Source organism: Bradysia coprophila (genome assembly GCF_014529535.1).
Source record: "Bradysia coprophila strain Holo2 chromosome X unlocalized genomic scaffold, BU_Bcop_v1 contig_128, whole genome shotgun sequence".
Lineage (NCBI taxonomy): Eukaryota > Metazoa > Arthropoda > Insecta > Diptera > Sciaridae > Bradysia > Bradysia coprophila.
The window spans coordinates 3189087-3211596 of NW_023503295.1; the positions used below are offsets into that span (position 1 = coordinate 3189087).

At 36.1% G+C, this 22510-nt stretch overlaps 1 protein-coding gene across 1 annotated transcript in view; it reads right to left on the bottom strand.

Annotated features, from left to right (window-relative positions):
- Positions 1-22510, bottom strand: part of LOC119067733 (Down syndrome cell adhesion molecule-like protein Dscam2) — a 104210-nt gene that overhangs the window by 61491 nt on the left and 20209 nt on the right. The window contains exons 3-4 of the mRNA XM_037170845.1: positions 15260-15326; positions 14938-15136 (exon numbers count right to left, since the gene is read on the bottom strand). Of these exons, the coding sequence (XP_037026740.1) occupies positions 14938-15136; positions 15260-15305 (245 nt within the window). The 5' untranslated portion in view covers positions 15306-15326. The remainder of the gene's footprint in view (positions 1-14937; positions 15137-15259; positions 15327-22510) is intronic.

Consider the following 22510-nt stretch of genomic DNA (forward strand, 5'->3'; position numbering starts at 1 on the left):
AGTCTATATGAATGCTATTGGCACTAAGGTGCCAATAGTCTATATGAATGCTATTGGCACTTGGGTGCCAATAGTCTATACGAAGGCTGCTGGCACTGGAGTGGAATTAGTTTATACGAATGCTATTGGAAGATGATTTGTGCCGCGCAAAATCTTATTTCGACATGAATTACACAAATCATCTTCCAATAGCATTCGTATAAACTAATTCCACTCCAGTGCCAGCAGCCTTCGTATAGACTATTGATAATTTTGTTATTTCACTGGAACTTATGTCCCAGATTCCTGCCTGATTCCAACAGGTTATGGGCCCAGGAGCGTTTATCAAGTCGTGTGGAAGCTATTATTAACATAGCTAAGCGTAGCATTGCGGCATAGAATTTCATAGAAGCATAGCAAGGCATAGCGACATACATTCGCATAGCAAGGCAAGGCAGCATAGGAATTCATAGCAGCATAGCAAGGTAGAGCAGCACATCTAAATGTCAGGATCAACTGGAGACATTATTTATTTCGGTGAATTTTGAAGATTTATGAGACGTGGCTTTGGTACAGCATTGCATAGCAACGACATAGCAAATGGCGTAGCTGAGCATAGCAATTGGCGTAGCTAAGCATAGCAAGATGCATAGTCAATATATAATGAAGGATTGATTGGACACACTAACGTAAAGAACCTATTTGGTATGGTATCTTCGGAGGTCATAAATTGAGGAGGAGGATGAAAAATTAAGTTCATCAAGTCGATCTGATTGAGGAGGAGTGTTGGAGATCAACTTAGCAATCACATCGAATTTGTGATCATAGGAACTTTAGTCTAAATTGTGTGTTTGTCGTGTTCTGGTTCATTACGGTTCTGGCTCGTCACTTTTCTTTACATAAATCGTTATTTCACTGGAACTTATGTCCCAGATTCCTGCCGATTCCAACATGAACAGAACATCTCTACGCTCCTATTAGTAAAAGGAGAAATTCTGTTAGCGTCGATCAAAACACATCTACCTTCCTCTTCGTAAAATGATAAATTTCCTAGGGTCGAACGAACACCCATAAGCTCTTATTCGTAAAAGGATAATTTCTATTAGGGTAGAGCAGAACACATCTACGTTCCTCTTAGTAAAAAGATGAATTCACCAGGGTTGAACAGACCACCTTTCGTTCCTATTCGTAAAAGTAGAAATTCTGTAGTTTCTAGTAGATCACCTCTACGTCCCTTTTCGTAGAAGCATAAATTCGGAAAGATAAATCGAACACCCATACGTTCTTATTCGTAAAAGGATAAATTCACTAGGGTCGAACCAATACCCAGACGTTCTTAATCGTAACAGGATAAATTTTATTAGGCTGCAGCAGAACACCTCTAGACGGAAAATATAAGAACGCCAGGCGACAGTTTCAATGTTTTTTTGAAAATTGAAGGCATACGGAATACAGAAAACCGTTTGGTGTTGTTACATGGTGCTTCTTAACTTACTGAAGATTCGATTTCAGTTGACAAATTTCATAAAATGCCTCTCAATTTTAGAAATTGTTAATTATTTAGGCGTTCCTACGCTTCATAAAGACGAACTTCTGATTATGTCATTAACTGTCATTTAAACAATAACAAACATAAACAACATTTTATGTTAATAGCCTTCACCCAAGTGCCAATAGTCTTCATATAGACTAATCGCACTCAAGTGCCAATAGCCTTCATATAGACTAATCGCACTCAAGTGCCAATAGCATTCATATAGACTATTGGCACCCAAGTGCCAATAGTCTTCTTATACACTATTCGCACCCAAGTGCCAATAGTCACTTAAAAACAAACAAAAAACGGTCAAAAAACTAGAAAACTAATCAAAAAAAGAAGAAAAAAATAGAAAAAAATAGAAAAAAAACACAAAAAACCAAAAAAAACGACCAAGAGCCACCATTTTTTTGGTTTAAAACCAAAAAAAAAAAAAATTAAGAAAACAATAAAACTAAAAAATAAACAAAAAACCCGAAATAAAACCAAAGAAAGTGAATGTAATTTTGTTCAATTTTTGTTTAAAAACATAAAAAAACATAAAAAAAACAAGAAAACATTTGTTTAAAAAAAAACAAGGTTCGAACTAAATTTACGTTTATCCACCCCTCGTGTCAGAATTTTGAGTAGCTTGGTTCTTCATCAATCGGAATGGCTGCAAATTGTTACTACGATGGTATGGCTGCTGCAATAAACCGTAATTCTAACTACAGTTGGGCTAGGATCATACCACCACCGTCTACATGAGAATTGAACACTTCATATTGGGCTTGTTGCCCTTCAACGTTCATGTTTATTCTGACCTTATTCCTAACAAAAGCACTGTATTCATACCCTGTGCCCAGGTTTCTTGACTGCTTTTAATTGAAGAGGCCACTTTTTTGGTTAATTGAATAGGACGACTCTTCGATTTAAACTTGGTTGAGGCGCACCGTGCTGAATTTGACATGTTATAATATTGAACGGTTATTGAAAAAGTGGGGCGGATGAGTATGAGATCATAATAATCGTCACTTATTGTAGGCATGTACTGAATGGGATATTTTTGGAAAAACATTTCCCCACTTTTCACCTAATTTCCACAAAATAGCTTTAATTAGGAAAATTTAGAGAAAATAGAATTTTAACAATGGTCACTGCATATAATACTGAAAGATCCATTAAATGCAGGATAAAAGTATATTCCATCATTACGATCAAAAAGGTGTGTCTATTTTTCATCCTGGAGTACCAAAGTCACATTCCGAACAAAACGGAACAACAAAACTGAACAACACATTGTAGCAGTGCAAAAGCAATCCGTATGAATGCCGAAAGCAATCATCTTGAATGCATTGTCACAAGACTCTAAAAAAAAAAAATTCGCGTGCGTACAACAACTTGACACATCTGGGAAATAATAAGGAATAAGCGTAGGATCGAAAATGACATAAGCGGGAATGAAAAGTGAGAGAAAATAGAATGGGAGAATGTTGCTCTTTCGATACTAAATTTGGTGAGAGAATGTGACGTTTTTGGTACTCCAGGATGAAAAAATAGTACCTCTCCATTTGAAAATGTGAAGTTCATAATTGTTTTTGATTCAACTGAATGATGAATATTATAAATGAGAAAGAAATATATTTGATCACCAAACGGACAGTCGAAACCATTTTGACGTAATATTGAATTTAATCAATAAATGTGTACAACGGCGCAAATTTATATGTAATGGTCCTCTAACGTTGGTACATTTTGTATATTTGTTTATTTATTTGACTGCATAAAATATTATCTGTACTGTGTGTGTATTACATATATATGTACAAATCAGAGGCGCCGACTACGGTCTTGCCGCGAGGCTCGGGCAACACTATGACCAAATTAGTCGAGGCTGAGCAACACTATGACTCGACGACACAATAAATATCATTTTTACATCAAAAATGATTTAAACTGTAGAAGAAAACGAGCATGTAAGTCAAAAATTCTCGCTGCGTGGCATTTCACTTTAAGAACAATTCCAACGTTAGCTTCACTACTTTCTCGAAATTCTACATAATTTAAAAGAAATCCTTCGGTTCCACACGATAACTCGACTAACATCTTTTTATCGCTGTTCTAGTTTTGTAAGAGTATGTTACAACATTAGGAAAGTAAGTGAGTCATTACATGACAAATTTGAATGTGTGTGTGAGTATATGTATTCAAGTGTGAATGTTTATGAAACAAGAGCGTTAGCAAAGTTTTTGAGGGACCGTATTGAAACGAACTTTATCTTCATCCGAATTTACACTGGCAGCACAATTAAGAAAAAAATCACTCGCTACGCTCGCAATTATCTTTTATTCTTTAAAAAGCTTATGGTTCTTATAAAGAAGTTTCGCCCAATGTTCAAAAGTGCCCAGGACACGGCTGTTTATCGATAATTAAATTTTACAAAAGCATCAATTAATAAAACATCAATTTTCGATCATACAAAAAAGCGACTTTTTTGGGCAACACTATACGAAAAAAGAAGTCGGCGCCTCTGGTACAAATAAATGTAAATATGCATAGGCTACGCTATCGAATGTATTCAATTTATGAAAAATCAATAAATTTCGCTAAATGTTTTATTTCAACCTTCTAATGTAAACAAATAAAAACAAAAATTCCTGAATTTTGTGTTCAATTAAAAATTACATATTTGTATCCGTGTATGCAGGGTTGTAGTCAATTTGTGTTGGACGATTACATGTATTTTTGTATATAAGTTTCATTGTTGACTAGAACGCATTATATTTGAGGGAAAAATGTTTTTAGTAACATACCCCTCAAAACTGTTTAGTTTGTCTATCATGTCCGGAGCGCTAGCGAGGACTTGACGCAGTGTAACTTCCAAAAAAGAACGAAGAAGATTTTTAGAGACGCGGCAACCAAATTATTTTTTAAATATTCTCACTTGAAATACAAAGAAAATGAGCTATCAAATCATCAGAGCCCTCGGTGGATCAGTGGGTAAGCGCGCTGACTCATCATCCCAGGGGTCGTGGGTTCGATTCCCACCTCGGCATGGTTAGATTAGATTAGATGGGAGGGTGTAAGCCCAGCACCTAAGCCTCAGATGGGCCTGTTGTGCTATTGTACAAGTCTCTTGATCATATGGACTGTGATTTTACATCATATCTCTCCCGACTTAGATTGTTCACAAATCGACCGTGTGTTAACGTCCCATACGTTGTGAATTCTCCAAGCCGTGGGTGGTATGCGAATACCACAACCATCACTAATTGACCTGTACATTTTCCCAAAGATGGCGCTATCAACATTGTCATGTTGTAGCTCTTTCTACTATTGACGTTATGTCGATATGGTTTCTTTTATGGAGAAAGCGAATGTTGGGTTTTTTGATATTTCCGACTTTGTTACGGTTACGGCTATTAGTTTTAGGTAATAGCAAGTGTCTAATCACCATAGGCCATGAGTTGCCTCTTCGTATAAATCGCCATGCCACCATGTGACTGAACTCGTTCTGGCGTTGCAGGTTGTAGCGTTTGAATGATTCGTATTTCGTCATATCCCTTGACATCCATACAACGTATCAATCAAAAGATCTGTTAAACCTCGCGGTCATTTTGGAGTACAAGATAGTTTCTGTATCTTGGGATTGTACCACAGCAAATTTGTAAAAATTTGCTATGTGGTTTTGGGGTGTCAAATGAGAACCCGAGGCGTTTGTACCTTACCTGCACTAAAATTGACTGCCAGATGCCATACGGCAATGTGTCATTTTCGTACATTAATCGAGCACGTAATTTAGCATTAGCTTCTGGTAGAGTCGATTGTTAATCCGTACACCGACGCCACGAAGCACATGTTAAATAACAAAGGAAATAACACAATTGTTGATATCGCACAATGAGGCGAGAACAACTTTATTGATCAAAGAGAAAATGACCTACGAGAACAACACTTTGATTTCGTTAATAAAACCTTTAAAATAATTTCACCATTTAACCATTACAGCAAAATAAAAACACCAAAGCCGTAAAAGTTGGCACAGAAATTAGACAAAATCGAAAATGAATTCACACACAGCCACACAAAAGAAACACTTTTAGAGAGCAACGCATAAACACGTCCGTTCTCTGTGACTGTGACTGATATGGTCCTGCGCTTTCCGGTTTTTCCCTACCTCTGTTAGCCTGTCTAACATGTTGGGACACTCCAAATCCCTTCCTAATCAATAATATTCCTTCCCAAAAACAGTCGAAATATTCATCTGAATGCAATAAAGACGACACATTGGATGACAGAGGAATAGTACCCGTATCACTCCAGAGATGGCGCCAAAGACACCAAAAGATTCGACAAAATAGACGCGAAAGTGACAGCCCGTTCAATATCACACATGGGGTTCATGTCGAAAGTACGATCAACGTATAACAGATGTCACCACTCGGTTGCCGAATCTGTTGACTAGTTCAACCTCCCGGCGGGATCTTGTTACAATGGACATATAGAATTAATGTGTGAAATAAACTAAGTTAAGACCTTGTACGATTAAATAATACCCGAACCTGTCGAAAGACCTCTCGGTGGTAATTGTAGATAGTCATAAGATACAAATGTAAATAACATAGATTGTACAAACCATACGCTAAATAAATAATAGTAGACTATAATAGGAGACTCATATTAGGAGTAAGACATCGCTCGCTGGACCTTCAATGCGTGGCTCTTTTTGTTTCTTCAGAAAATTAAAAAGATTTGAGTAAAATGAAGCATGTGATGACTGCTGTTTTCTAAATAAATGAGACATCACCTTTTCATGTGACTTTAATTTTGTGATCTCAACAACACCAATTCATTTAAAAATAATTAGAAAACTAAGACTGGAATTATAATAAAAAAAGCCAGTCAAGGGACCTGACCCACTCAAGAGGTGGGGCCTAGTTCATACGGCCCAAAAAATAGAGTAATTTTCACTTCCTTATCAAATCTGTAGAATTTTGTTCCACAGAAACTTTAGTTCTAGAAAGAAACTCCAAGATTAAGATTAAGATTTGCATTTTATTGAAACGTAAATTTTGATAGTACTCTATTTGGCAGCTGTCACTCGAAGCACTTTTGCTTGAAGTGCGTTGGTAGACGCAGTCAAGTGAATTCACGTGTCACGACTTGTCGAACACACACAAGCACAAAAACTACAGTTTGTTCAAAAATGAAATGCACAGTTTTTAGTATTTCGAGACGTTTCAAAATTGCAATCTGTCAGATAGTAAAGGATGCGTTTAATTACCCGGCGCATTAAAAGATTTGAAATTTGAATGATTTTTTCCACAGCTACATATTTTTGCATGTTAAGTTTCTTACATTTTTTGCAAATATCATTTTAATAGTAGGAAACTTAGATTTCGTAGGAAGAATTCGCGGACGGAAAAATGTAAATTTATTTTGAGTCTGAGTATTGTTCTACATCTATGATTTCTCTTAGATCGTGTTGCTATTCAAACAAATCGATGGTCTTTGAATACTCAAATCTGTAGAAAGACCGTCTGCTTCATACATTTAGCAAATTTTTTACAAGAAGTTTTATCAGCACTTGAAGTGACGATATTGGAAACACGAATAAGAATCAGGGAAAAAAAATTTGTCAACAATTATTTTTTACAAATAAGGTAAAAGCAAAATAAAATGATCGAGTCTGGTTTTTGACAATTGAAATTCAATTGTCAAAAACCAGACTCGATCATTTTATTTTGCTTTCATTTTATATAAATATTTGGCACAAATATGTAAATATTTGTAACAAATAAATTCGCAATTTATTTGTGACAAATATATAAAATATAAAATAATTTTAAATTATTTGTTATAAATATTTTAAATATTTGTGACAAATAAATTCCAAATTTATTGTGACAAATATTTATATTATTTGTGACACATATTTTATAAATTTGCAACAAATATTTAAATTATTTATTAGAAATAAATTCAAAATTATTTGTCGTAAATATTTTAAAAAAATTGTGACAAATAATTTAAAATATTTGTCACAAATAATTTTGAATTTATTTCTCATAAATATTTGAAATATTTGTGACAAATATTTAAATATTCGAACCAAATTTTCAACATTAAATTTGCTTCGAATAATTGAATTTTTTTCCGAGATGATTTTTTGCTGCTAATTGAAGTTGAACAGTTAGCCGCTGTACAACACCATCGACTTCTTTGAATAAAGACACGATCTAAGAGAAATTATAGATGTAGAACAATACTCAGACTAAAAATAAATTTAAATTTTTCCGTTCGCAAATTCTTCTGACGAAATCTAAGTTTCCTACACGGAAAAAAAAGAAATATTTAATACCAATTTAATGTAAAAAATTGGTATCTAATATATAAATATTTGTGGCGAATATATTACATAAACATTTGTAGCAAATAATTAACTATATTCGTTACAAATATATAAATATTTGTCCGAAATATATTTAATTATTTGCCACAAATATTTTTTTAATAATTCGTCATAAATAATTAAATATATTTGTAACAAATATTTACATATTTGCTACAAATATTTATATATTTGTAACGAATATATTTTGAAATAATTTGTCACAAATAATTATACTACAACTATAAATATATTTCTAGCAAACAATTCTTTCCAAATCTTTTTTTTCCGTGTACTATTAAAATGCTATTTGCAAAAAATGTAAGAAACTTAACATGCAAAAATCTGTAGCTGTGGAAAAAACCATTCAAATTTCAAATCTGTTAATGCGCCGGTTAATTAAACGCATCCTTTACTATCTGACAGATTGAAATTTTCAACTGTCTCGAAATACTAAAAACTGTGCATTTCATTTTTGAACAAACTGTAAAAGAAAATTTCACAAATAACGAGAATAATTTCTTTTATCGCATACGCGGTGTGATTCCCCGAAAAAATTATTCACCTAGGATATATAAACAAACATTATACTTCTGTAAATTGTCAAAGTGTCATTCGCATATCTTGTTGTCTCGTTTTCGCTTATGCGATAATAAATATTATGCACGTATGACAAAGCGGTCGAGGCTTGCCGAGACGGCTTGTCATACGTGCATATTCTTTTTTATCGCATAAGCGAAAACGAGACAACAAGATATGCGAATGACACTTTGACAATTTACAGAAGTATAATGTTTGTTTATATATCCTAGGTGAATAATTTTTTCGGGGAATCACACCGCGTATGCGATAATATATATTATGCACCTGTTGCCAAGATTGGTATTTTGACGTGTAGGGCATTATTGCCCTAGCCGAAGGCGTGGGCCATAATGCCTACACGTCAAAATAACAGTCTGGCAATAGGTGCATATCATATTTTATCTGTCGAGAACAGATATATCGAGATAAACAAAAACTCCCTAGAGGGATAAGCTCGAGATTATCGTTCTAGACATATAATTATTATTACATGCCAGCGCACGGTAAAGTGCACTTACATCACTGTTTGTGACTGTGAAATCAAAAAATCAAATTTTCTGATATTCTCACCAGGCTTTCCGACATAAGCCTCACTAAACGTAGCCGAGCACGTTATGGTGTGAATTGAAATCAAGCAAAACTGAAGAAATTCTTTTTAGTCAAGAAATCCGACCCACCCAAATTGCGATGGCTTGTTTATTTCTAAACGAGCAGCTCAATGTTTAATAGTATGGTCACATCTTGGTTGAGTCATGGATCTGTTTTATTTTCAGTACATCTTTTGTGTCAAATTGATTTTTATTTTTAAAAGAGACTTCTTTCGTTTACCTTTGGGAGGATAGTGCTGCGTCTTTCCATTCAGGTTCTATCTATCTCCGACCGTCATGGTGACACGTGACAGATATTGTGTGAAAACGAAAAAGCACTCCTGCGAGACATATTCATCGCAAGCTGGTGTTCTTCTGGTGGAGTTTCATTTTACGTATTTTTTTTTTAGTTTGGAATAGAGCACAATCTTACGGATATGCATTCTATATATGCATTCAAATATGCACTGTGAATGTGAATAATGTAAAAAGCATATCTTGTTCAGAATGAATTTTCTATTTTCATGGCATTACATTTAAAATAGTGCAAATTGTACACAAATAAATTGTTTTTCTCAACAAGATAAAATGGATTTTTCTCTAGAGATGGTAAATATTTATTTTAAACAACATATTAAATTGGAAGTGATATATTGCTTGGCGTAGAATCACATACAATATACGAAGAATTCTCTGTTACATGTAACATGTATCTCGTGGACGAAAGTATGAAAGAACAAATCCTGTGGAACATAATCTTGCAAAAAACAAAAATATAAATCCCCCCGCTTTTATATATTACTTTACTTTGACCGTAGAAAATGTTATTTTGATCCTTCGTGGAGTTACAACAATTGTTTTGCGTCTGCAATATTAGACTTTTCATGGAAAAATTATCTGTTTTATCTTACTGGTCCTGCTATGAAGTGGGGCGGCTCCCAAAAGGCCCTTTTCACTTCTGTATGAAAAAAACTGATTTCATTAGAATTTCTCAAATTTTATGGACGTCCTACGAATTTGCCCGAAGGGCCTATCGGTAGCCAGTCCGGACCTGTTTATCTGTTTATACATACATAGAGAAATGCTGGCAATGGATTATGCTTTTATATATATATATATATGAAAATAATTGGAGTAGACGGTCTGTGTACGGATAGCAATAATATCAACGTGCTCATACTATCGCACATACCAAAGGAAGACAACATCAAACAGTAGGGATGCTAGTTGAGGAATTGAAATATATTCAACTATCTCCTAAACTAAATTAATTCCAACTACCTGATCGTATATCCGACGACATAGAACCGCTAGCTAGAGGTTACACACCATGACGTTGCACAACTCTTTGAAATTGCTTTGATAATAATTGTACAATTGTGGAAAGAAATAGAGTCTGGCGGCAAAAATGCTGGAGGTTGCTGAACGAGGTATTCGCTTGAATTAAATAGCTTCAATACTAACAAAAACGCACGCCTCTAGTCTAAGATTACTTTATTGACCTTGACTTAACACTTTCTTATTCTTGAGACGAATACGAAGTGTAATATTGGAAACAATAATCTTAATCGACTCGATGCGCGAATAGACTTCTTTCTCTAAACGACATCTGTAATGTTTGCGATTTCTATCCGTCCGCAATATCTTCAGTGATAATAATCAGATTTTTTAGCCCCGTACGAAGTACAAAGGGGCTTATAGGATTACGATGCCGTGTGTAATTGATGGAATTCGAAGCAGACGGTAAGGGCAAAGTGTTTGCCTATGTTCATAGATGACGAATCCGCAATAAAAATTTTGTCTGTCCGTCTGTCCTTCTGTCCGTCTGTCCGTCACGTCGATATCTTGATTAAATCAAATCCGATTTCAAAATTTATTTTTCCCCTGAAAGATAGTCGAAATAGTGAGGCTAAGTTCGAAAATGAGCATATTCGGGTTGGCCCTTCGTGAGTTAGGGCCACCTAAGTAATTTAAGGTCTTTTGGTGATATTTATGGCAAAATAAACGATGGAAATGTAAATGACACGGCAAATGATAGGTATTGTCAATACCAATCCAGGACAAAAAAGTTTTTTTTAAATCGGGTGAGTGGACCGTGAGTTAGGGCCTTAGACTTGAAATGCTACTAGGGCCCTATGTGTATTTTACATAGAACTCGAGTAAATTTCATTCGTTTTTCGTAATTTTTGATTGATTTGGAAGGTAATCGAAGGCCCAATAGAATGTTGTTGAAAAAAAAATTTAATTTGGGTCCTTGGCCTAAGGCCGCTACTAGGGCCCTATGTGTATTTCACATATAACTCGAGTAAATTTCATCCGTTTTTCGTAATTTTTGTTTGATTTGGAAGGTAATCGAAGGCCGAATAGAATGTTGTTGAAAAAAAATTAAATTTGGGTCCTTGGCCTAAGGCCGCTACTAGGGCCCTATGTGTATTTTACATATAACTCGAGCAAATTTCATCCGTTTTTCGTAATTTTTGTTTCATTTGGGAGGTAATCAAAGGCCGAATAGAATGTAGTTGAAAAAACATTTAAATTTGGGTCCTCGGACTGAGGCCGATACTAGGGCCCTATGTGTATTTTACATATAACTCGAGCAAATTTCATCCTTTTTTTGTAATTTTTGTTTCATTTGGAAGGTATTCCAAGGCCGATTAGAATGTTGTTGAAAAAAAATTAAATTTGGGTCCTTGGACTAAGGCCACTACTAGGGCCCTATGTGTATTTTACATATAACTCGAGCAAATTTCATCCGTTTTTCGTAATTTTTGTTTCATTTGGGAGGTAATCAAAGGCCGAATAGAATGTAGTTGAAAAAACATTTAAATTTGGGTCCTCGGACTGAGGCCGATACTAGGGCCCTATGTGTATTTTACATATAACTCGAGCAAATTTCATCTGTTTTTCGTAATTTTTGTTTCATTTGGGAGGTAATCAAAGGCCGAATAGAATGTAGTTGAAAATAAATTTTAAATTTGGGTCCTCGGACTGAAGGCGATACTAGGCCCTTCAAAAAAATAAAATGTTAGGTCAACTTGAAATTTTTGTTCCATTTGAAAGGAACGTCGTACGGGGCTTCGTAATTGCGCTATGCGCAATTTGTAAGATGTACACATTACATAATAATTTTACTTTAACTACATTAACCGGCGCAATAGGCTTACGGTCAAAGTAGGGTGACAGACGCACTAGGGTCACGTACGCAATAGATATACGGGTTTGTACGGGGCTCAGTCGCAGCAAACGCTCCGACTGTTCTGATGGCTCGTTTTAAACTGTTGTTTTATGTTTTAATGGTCTTTATGGGTCATTTGTATTCAGATCTAACCCTCAATATTCGGATATTCGCTTGAATTGGAGAGTAATTCATCAACTTTCTATCCGATGTTATCTTCCAACGAGCAGGATAAATAACACAGATAAAACACTTCTTTATTCTTGTTGAGCTTGGTCGAGCCTTCAAGTAAGTGAGTCATTATACACTTGGTTGCATGTGTGCGCTTGCACTTCATCTCGAGTGAAAATTATTCCTTTCGTTTACATGCACTCACGCCCACATTGAAAATCGTGCAAATAAGATTTGACTTATGTTTGTTGCATGCTGTTTTCTTCTTTTAGGCTAGAGGACGTCGAGTAGACGTCTACCCGATTGAATAAGTCAATTTAATTCTCTTGAAACAATTATTTGTTTACCAGGAGGACAATAAGAAACTTCAACAAGAGTGAAGTTTGCGGTCAGCCCGAGGTTCTTAATTCGTTAAGGTGCACACAACGTTTTTCGTGCGAATTTTGAAAAAAGAAATTGTAAATGACATTTTCTCATTTGAATGGATAAAACAGTACATTATGTCACTGAGAACAAAAAGGTGGGTTTTTGACCCACCTAATGAATATCTCCGAGGATGTAGCGTAGCAGAGGTTTCATTTTTAAAACACATGAAGCCTTATTGTAAAATCCACGGATTTTCTGTACACCGAAAAAATGCTTCATATTGATGAAATGAACCGTCTTTGTGCAGAAGCATGTAGACATATTCTCGATCGTCGAAATATAAATACTGTCCTTTGGCATGTGAGCTTATTAGTATTTTTAGTTTCCTCAGCTTGATTCGTTAAAGCAGAAAGTGTCGACGATCAGTCAAGCCATTTTAAGTTTGCCTTTGCGCAATGTTAGGTTTTTGAACATTCACATGTATCTATCGTATGTATTGTACGAAACGCAAACTTCTGCTACTTTAATGGACTTTAGTAAGCAATAAATAACTTGTAAATCAAATGAAACAAATAAACCATAGCACTGCTCGTAGCATTAATGAAGACAATATTGGAAGGACACAGTAGTCTCTGTGTTTCACTTGTTATGACAGGCGACCTGTTGTTTGAGTTAAACTCACAATAGAAACCATCTTAAGAGGTAGATTAGGTCTTACTTAGGACGTATAAGTTCGTGGTCCAATACAGAAACATAATTCAAATACTTAAAACTACCGAAAACACTTATAACATTCTTTGTTATTCCTCTTAAGAGGTATTTCTTACCACCATAACCTCTACATTCCGTTAATGCTATGAGCAGTGCTACGAATAATAGGGCGTATCGAATTTTGAGAATTTTAAGGGTCGCGATAGCCTGTGTGCGGAAAACGTAGATCATTGAAAACTAAGTCCAGGCATATGGTTGATGGATCCGAAGGTGCCCGGGAAGAAGTCCCACCGGACGACTTTAACTTTCAAATGGTCATAACTCGGAAAGTTAAGAGTATTTTTGAAAACAATGTTCTAGCAGGATGTAGAGCGTTAAAAACTCTACAAAACTGCCAAAGAAACCGATGGTCCAAAAGGTGTGTCTGTCGAGGTTTTCTAACATCGAAAGTTCGACATTTTGGTTTTTGACTTTTATTTCCTGAGAGACAAATTATAACTTTAGCTTTTGGCATGAGGTTGTAGAGGAGGTCGAGTACTACTAAGTACACTAGAATTCGGTGTAGCACATTTTGTACTACAAAATCTGAGAAAGTGAAATTTGTGAGAAAAACAACAAATAATCGTTTGAATTAGTTATTTGACCCACGAACAGTAGTAAGAAGTCGATTTCGTTGCAAATACACATTTTTCGATATTTTTACAAAAGGTTGAACTTCGTGGTATACCGTGTCAATATAATGTGCTACATCGAGATCCCAAATATTTTGTAAAAGAGTTCAGCTACTGTTATGGAATATTATGTGCACTTACTGGCCAAGGTTACCTCGACTCAGCAACACCGGTTACAGTGTCTGCACTGGCTTCGTGGGCGACGTGGGTACACTTAAAAAGTTCATTCATTAATGTTGAAAAAGTGGTTTCGGATGGATCGCCGACCGGGACACTGCCTAGTGTACTGGTAGTACTCGACCTCCTCTACAACCTCATGCCAAAAGCTAAACTTAATAATTTGTCTCTCAGGAAATAAAAGTCAAAAACCAAAATGTCGAACTTTCGATGTTATTAAACCTCGACAGACACACCTTTTGGACCATCGGTTTCTTTGGCAGTTTTGTAGAGTTTTTAACGCTCTACATCCTGCTAGAACATTGTTTTCAGAAATACTCTCAACTTTCCGAGTTATGACCATTTGAAAGTTAAAGTCGTCCGGGAGGACTTCTTCCCGGGCACCTTCGGATCCATCAACCAGATGCCTGGAATTAGTTTTCAATGATCTACGTTTTCCGCACACAGGCTATCGCGGCCCTTAAAATTCTAAAAATTCGATACACCCTAACGAATAACCTTAATATACAACAATGACTGAAATTGAATTTTCTTTCAAAAATTCATTTCATTCAACGATCTAACAACACTCGGCGAATAAATTGAACAACAAAATACACATATGAAATTACCTTAATCCGGGCACCGAGCTAACTACTGATCCGTCATGCAACACCCACGTCACCGTTGGACTAGGGTTTCCATGTGCTGAGCATGAAATTTGCGAACCACTGTCATTGCTAAATGTAAGTCTTGACAAAGGTTCTTGTAAAAATATCGGCGCTTGAATACCACTTTCAATAAGGGATGCTACAGTGAGATATATTAAGTCTGAAAATGTTAATTGTTTCTTCGTTTACGATTTATATACAAGCGATTTGATGCGAATATATATGGGTGTTCTGATTAAGTTCATTTCAGTGTCGTATAATATAATTGGGATGGTTAAATTACCTGTGTGCAAGATAAGTACAATGACCGACTTAGTGTTCCAATCCATTTCCTTTTATCCAATCACCACCTGAAAGGAGCGTAGAGGCAAAATAATTATTTATTTTATGATAATTTCATGCTTATCTTTTACGGAAATGACATTTATGTGTAAGTATATCAGCCGAAACAGGAATGTGGGCTGTGGGCAAGATAATGTATTGTTTTAGGGGAAACAATTTTTATTGGAGTTTTCTGTCTCGACGCTATCGCTATATGACACAGAACAGCCCAAGTTTACACGCTAAGAAACTTGCAAGTGTAATGTATAAGCTAGATATGGGTATGAATAGTCGCAGAATTAAAGAGTTGCCACAATTAAGAGCAATAGACACGAAAATTGGCACATATTTTGTGTTTTCTCGGAGTTTAAATTTTTGCTGAAAACTAACACATTTTAACACCAAACGATGGTCATACTTTTTCGAAAAAGGATGCAAGCTGGAGAAACCTGTGCAAAGTACATAAATTTACGCAATCCGCAAAGGTTTCTCCAAGTGGGATAAGTGATCAGTCAAAAAACCCTTAAAGGGTAAATGTGACGCAAGTCCTTTACCTTTACACGGAAGAAAGCCGAATCATCTGCCATTTGTGACGCAAATTTCTTTTTGTAAAACTTTCTTTCAAAAAATTGTTGGGTCAATTTTTTGTGGATAAGACTTTTGCGTACGGCGCACAATGCGTCACCCTCAGCGATGTCGGTTATTTTGTAAGTAAGATAAAGAACTTGCGTCACATTTACCCTTTATGGGTTTTTTTGACTGATATCACCACTTTTGTAAGTAAGTCTTTTCGACAACATCAAAAACCTTATGGAAATTAAAAAATTCTAGAGAAGTCAGTCTGAATCCCAAAATCTAGAAACCAATCTTGGTACACCTCACTTATATCGAAAATAATCCAAATCCATCAAAAAATCCGATGTAAGTTTGGAAGTGCCAGAGGAATCATCTGTCATCCCAAAATTTAGGAACCAACCTTGGAACACCTCACTCATGTCGAAAATAACGCAAATCCATCAAAAAATCCGATGGAAGTTAGGAAGTGCCAGAGGAATCATCTGTCATCCCAAAATTTAGGAACCAACTTTGGAACACCTCACTCATATCGAGAATAACCCAGATCCATCAAAAAAACCGATGGAAGTTAGGTAGTGCCAGAGGAATCATGTGTCATCCCAAAATTTAGGAACCGGCCCAGTGGAAGTTAATACTTAATGATCCCAATAATACCCTACAAGAAATACATCCCAAAAGAACACACACCATTCACCACATTACCACCAACAATAAAATATACAACTCACACACACACATACACATACAAATTGGCTTTCATATGACATTTGTATGAAGACTTTGGGGAGCTCCAGCTCCCAACATCTAGGTTTTTTCCAACTTTTGAAAATTCCATTCTTATTTTTGGGCCATTATCAGCCTATAACCAAAATTTCAGGAAAGCTATAGAAACGTTTAGGAGTTGCTGGATCCACTTTTCCATAGGAACTAACTAACTAACGTGCATCAATATTTCGAAGTTCAATATCTCGGCCAATTTTGAAGCTGCAGTAACGTGTGATAGCTCGTTGAACTCGTATGGATTCCTAGATTTTAGATATGCGAGTTTGGGGGTCGTTGGAGTTAAGGGGGATTAGTCAAAAAGTTGCTGTTAATATGCTCCACCGTGTCCTCAAAAAAAAAAATTGTCAACAAATTTTTGGTAGTGGACTTGCGTCACGCCCGCTTACTAACGTGCGGGCATGATCTGTTATGTTACAACCATGGCCTACTTTTTAGAAACTAATTTCCTGAATTTCTTGAAATTTCTCGAATTTTCTCGAATTTCTTGAATTTTCTCGAATTCGAGAAATTCGAGAAACTTCAAGAAACTCGAGAAATTAGTTTTTGAAATTTCTTGAATTTCTCGAATTTCTTGAATTTTCTTGAATTTCTTGAAATTTCTCTAATTCGAGAAATTCAAGAAACTTTGAGAAATTCAAGAAATATTTCTCAAAATTTCTTGAATTTCTCGAACTTTCTTGAATTTTTCAAAGTTTCTTGAATTTCTCGATTTTCTCTAAAAGTTTCTAAAAAGTAGGCCCTGGTTACACCTGAGCATTAAGTTGATCTTTGGTTGTCCTCATTGTGTTTTTCCTCAACCATTCTACCGTCCAAGCTTAGCGCTACAACGAAAATCTTGAGAAAACTTTTGAACTTTATCTTACTAGGAAAGTAATAAGGCCATTACTGCCCTAGGGCAAAGCCTTTACCAACATCGTAAGGTAAAATAGCATACTATAACTGGGAAGTAACTAGTTATCTCGTATCCAGGTGAGTAATCTAGTAATCTACTATTATTCGTCACATTTTTTCAGCGAAATTTTACGTACAAAAAACAAAACTGTCTTCCCTAGCTTACGTTCACAATATGAATAACCCTTATACCTCTACATGAGTCAGTTGTTGTGGCATTAACCAAACTTTTAGTACCTACACGTTTACCTTTTGCATATTCAAAATGAATGTCAGTTTATAAATTTCCGCCTATTTTGTACATATATAGATTGAGGTCAGTATTAAACAAGCATGCGATCGCTTTATACTATCTAAACAACGAAATGAGAGTAAAAAATGTGTGGATCAATGCAATATTGTTTTTTTTTAAATATATAAAAAATAGTACACGACATTCATCCGAGCTATGTTCAATTTTTACAATGTAATTTCATGAATTGAAATCGCTTTTCGCTAGCTATTGTATGTACCGAAGCATCACACTGGTTCGCTTTATAAACTGGGAAAAGTCAATTGTGTGTTTTGTATGAATGTCCATTCATTTTCCCAGCTATGAATGTAGAGGTATTTTACCTGTTATTTTATATTATCTATGGAAGTTCAAATAATTCAATAAACGATGTTCAGTGCTTCCTGGAGGAAATGTTAAAATGTAGCCGTTTTGTGTATACCGTCAGAGTAATAGAAATAGCAGGAATGCTGTGCATTTAAATGGGAATCAATTGAAAATCATAAAATGAAACATTTTTTTTTCTCCTGCTGGAATGTACTGATACTGATGGAAAATGCTATTTAAATTGTAAGAAAGGATCTAAAATGGGCGAAGAAAGAAAGTATTAATAGAACTTAAATGCAATAATGACTTAAACAAGTTGAATTGATCTTTAACAGCAAAGAACTTCAAGCAAATGTGCTTCGAGCATGGCCTATTTTTGGTAATTTAATGCTCGGAACAGGTCAGGTCTAGGCGGTTCAATTCCGCAGTCTAGATGGAAAAATCGTGCATACCATTCAATGTCACATGGTGCAATGTTGGTACTACAACTGTTCTTATACCTGTTGCAATTCGACAATCGTTGTTACAATTCGACAATTCAACACAGACTATAGGTTTGTTCCAAATAACTGTAAACCCGAACTTTGACAATACGAACGCTGACGATTTCATCCACAGAGATGAACATAACCTAAAGGTGAACAAATTTCTTTGAAATTTTTTCGTTAAAATTTTCGTCAACCTGAAAGTTGAGGTTAAGTTGCCTTCTGTGGATGAAATTTGACATTTCGAAATGACCTTGGAACAAACCTATATGGCATGAATCTTGTTGACGTTTTCACCACTTGTCAAAAAATTTCCTTTAGCTAAAAATGGCGCTTTTGTAGTTTTCATGGTTTAGTACGTCGTCCCATACTCTATTACAATAATAGTAGATTCGCCTTCGGCTCATGTCATAACTCCCCAATTGTCTAAATAAACAAGTGGACAGAGGTGCATACGCTATTTTATCTACCGACGGCGAAACAATAGCACTTTTTCACTGCTATTATTTCACCTAGGTAGACAATATATATTATGCACCTGTTGCCAAGATTGGTATTTTGACGTGTAGGACATTATTGCCCTAGCCGAAGGCGTGGGTCATAACGCCTACACGTCAAAATAACAGTCTGGCAATAGGTGCATATCATATTTTATCTGTCGAGAACAGATATATCGAGATAAACAAAAACTCCCTAGAGGGATAAGCTCGAGATTATCGTTCTAGACAGATAAAAAAATATATTAGTCATTGAATGGGTCCTCGGTTATTGATCGCGATGCTCGTTCGTAGTGTGTTATATACACTTATATATGTGAATGCAACACAACAATTGAACAGTTTAGTTTCTTTCATTTATTAAATGCAGAGTAAAACAAAACTCCCTAGGGACGGGTCGCGGTCGAAGATAGATTAATGTATCATATAAAGCTTATATACAGAACCGTTTAATGTACGACATACTCACTCCGGAACGATAAAATTTTTTTCTTTATCTCATGGCATTGAGACCAAAGATCTCTTGAGTCAGACAAGATTTTTCGAAAGTTTTTTTTTTTCTTGAAAGGCTGATCAAGTATTCAAATTTCGTGAGACAACTTATTTTTTTACTGGCCGCTCTAATTTAAGCAGAATTTTTTTTTCGCTAACACATTTATTAAAATAGAAGTGAAGCGACGAAAAAATTTATAGAACGTAAAGCGAGCGGTCTGACGTCTGACACAAGGGACTAGACTATATTCATTTATTATAGCTGACAACACTGCAAACGTCAACAAGTGTTTTGTTTCTGTGTCTGAATTTAATTATACTTTTTGTAGTCAGAACTGACCAGAAAAACATTTCTGTTGACTAAATCTCAGTTATGAAGTGCCACGGTCGCCGGTAAAGTTGGAGTTCTCGTATAATCATCCAATAAACCAGCGTTTTCGTGCGGCTAATGATACGGTGCTCGTCATAACCTCACACTGTGTAGTGTACGTGTATAAGCATACCAGTGAAAGACAGTGACAGCTGGATCCACCAGAAATTCACGACGAATATTTTGAGAACGTGTTTCAGTGAATTTTTGGACGCTGTAAGCGGAATTTCTTTGCGTAGAGACATTAGGAAGGCTTGTCGAGATTGGTACTCTTCTTAGTGGTGTGTCACTACCAGGACTCTTAGTTGCTTTGCCTCACTCGCCAGCTTTGTCCTTCGGCTGGTTTATGGTCTAAAAGTTTACTCAATGATGTGGCTAGATCCTATTTTGCTTCTATATGAGTAAAATGATCCGGACTATTCATAGAGCTTAGGCTTTCGGGCTATAGAGTGTACAAGGTCGACGGATGGATTGGTGGTGTTATGCTGCTGAGAGATGCTAGTTTTTACCGGCTTTTATTTTGATTCCTCGCAGAGACAGCATACAATCAATCAGTGTACAGCTCTCTGAATTTATATCCGGGGAATGTACTCGATGTTGTGCAAAACTCTTTGCAAAGGGACGATATGGTCGCCGTGTCGGGTCGTTGTGCTATTCAGTAGTGTGTCATAATCTGGACAAGCTGTCACCTTGCCTTTTGCACCGAAGGCCCTCTTCTCAAAGGTGGCTGGTTCGTCAGTCTAATTTGGAAGTAAGGGCTTTTGGGCTAAATAATGGTAAAGTTTGGCGGTTGGCCATTTGGTGGCACACTGTTGAGTGACGCTTCTGCCTGGCTCGGCTTTTATATTGGCTCACTGCAGAGAAAGCTTACGTTCGAACGGGCTAGTCTGATGAAATATGAGACTGGACCAGGTTAATATCGAGCGGAATGTAAATCACAGGCTTTGTCAATCTCAATGACAAGGACTGTGATTCGGGCGACAATGTTGCCTTACTTGCTTTCATTAGTGTAAGGCCTAAGGGGTGAGACGCAGCCGTCCTCCCAGTGGCTTTCTGACAATCACAATCTAATGAAGCGAGGTTGACGCCAGTCACTCTTTGCTTTCTGCCCTAGAGATTAGCTGATCATTTTGGTACCTAATCATAGGGATCAGTTTGCTCGCCTGGAGTGGCTCGTGTAGAGCGTAAGGTAATAGGTTGAGAAGGAGTTGAGGTCCTGAAAAGGGCTTCAAGATTTTAATGATGACAGGGTAGTACAAAGTATCCCATGATCTGTGTGCATTGATCAGAAATGATCACCCTAACTGATGAAATCTAAAAAAAATCTATATTCATTTGTATCGTTCTCTCCCAGGTTCTCTCTAACAAAAAATCGTCGATAACCAAAAAAATTGAAATGATCCTACCTTTACTGAGCTTGCATCCCATTTCACACCATTTACGTTGGCCATGTTGCACCATATACCTCATACAACTTTCTCAACTTCATAAAGTTGTGGTACTAATGTAACAACAATTACCACCGTTATAATAGCAAAACTGCTAATGAGAAATTAACATCACGATTTTATTTTGTCCATTATGGGTTGTGTGTACACAAACGTGCAATGTGTTTATGATGGAAACAATTTTACAGCCATTTAGGCGTTTTTGTTTTGTTTATTTAAGCAATATGAATGTTACATCGAGAGCCTTATGTTAAATTTTATATTCTATTTGGATTGCACAATCTACATTCTGTTATTGTACTTTTGACCAAAGTAAATAGACAGGGGAGGTAATGCATCTCCGCGGAACCCATCTGTCAGCTGAATTCAAGTACAGCGTAATGTTCTATTTAGTGAAGCACTTACGATTTCAATAGAAAACGCGCGTTTATATTCAGTGTTTACATAACATGATTTTGACACCATTATCTGTACCCGCAGCACGTTGTGAACATTCCATCCGAACGATCTGATAGGATTAATAACATGCTCGCAGTCTCAGTTTACTTTAACTTTTTTGATAGATTGGTTTAATACGAACCATATGTACTAACGTCGTGTGTGAGACTTATTTCGTTGTATGCACTAGGATTTGAAAGATGTCCGTTATCAACGCCCTTCAAGCATGAGTAGTACTATAAATCAGCAGGACGAAACGGCGTCTTTAGGTACTCTGGGGAAAGACTTGACTGACCATTTTTCTTTTGTTTTTGTTTTCGTTAACGGTTACGCGTTTTAACTGGACTATGGACAAAGATTTGGCCTTGTTGTTTCGAGAGTTTATTTTCAATTTTGGACATGCGTTAACCACGCGAATGGTCAGAATGACTTTAGCAATCTTTTTGTACTGATCTGCTGAAAATGGTATCAAGAACGCAAATTCAGTTTTATGGCATCAGGAACGCAAATTCAATCTTTTGTCTCTCAAAAGAGTGTTCTTGTCACCTTCGGGTGGCAAGTAAAATACTGTTATTAAAAGAGTTCTGAAACCAGAGAAACGATAAGTTGGTACGCCTGTGGCAAGATGGAAGGAA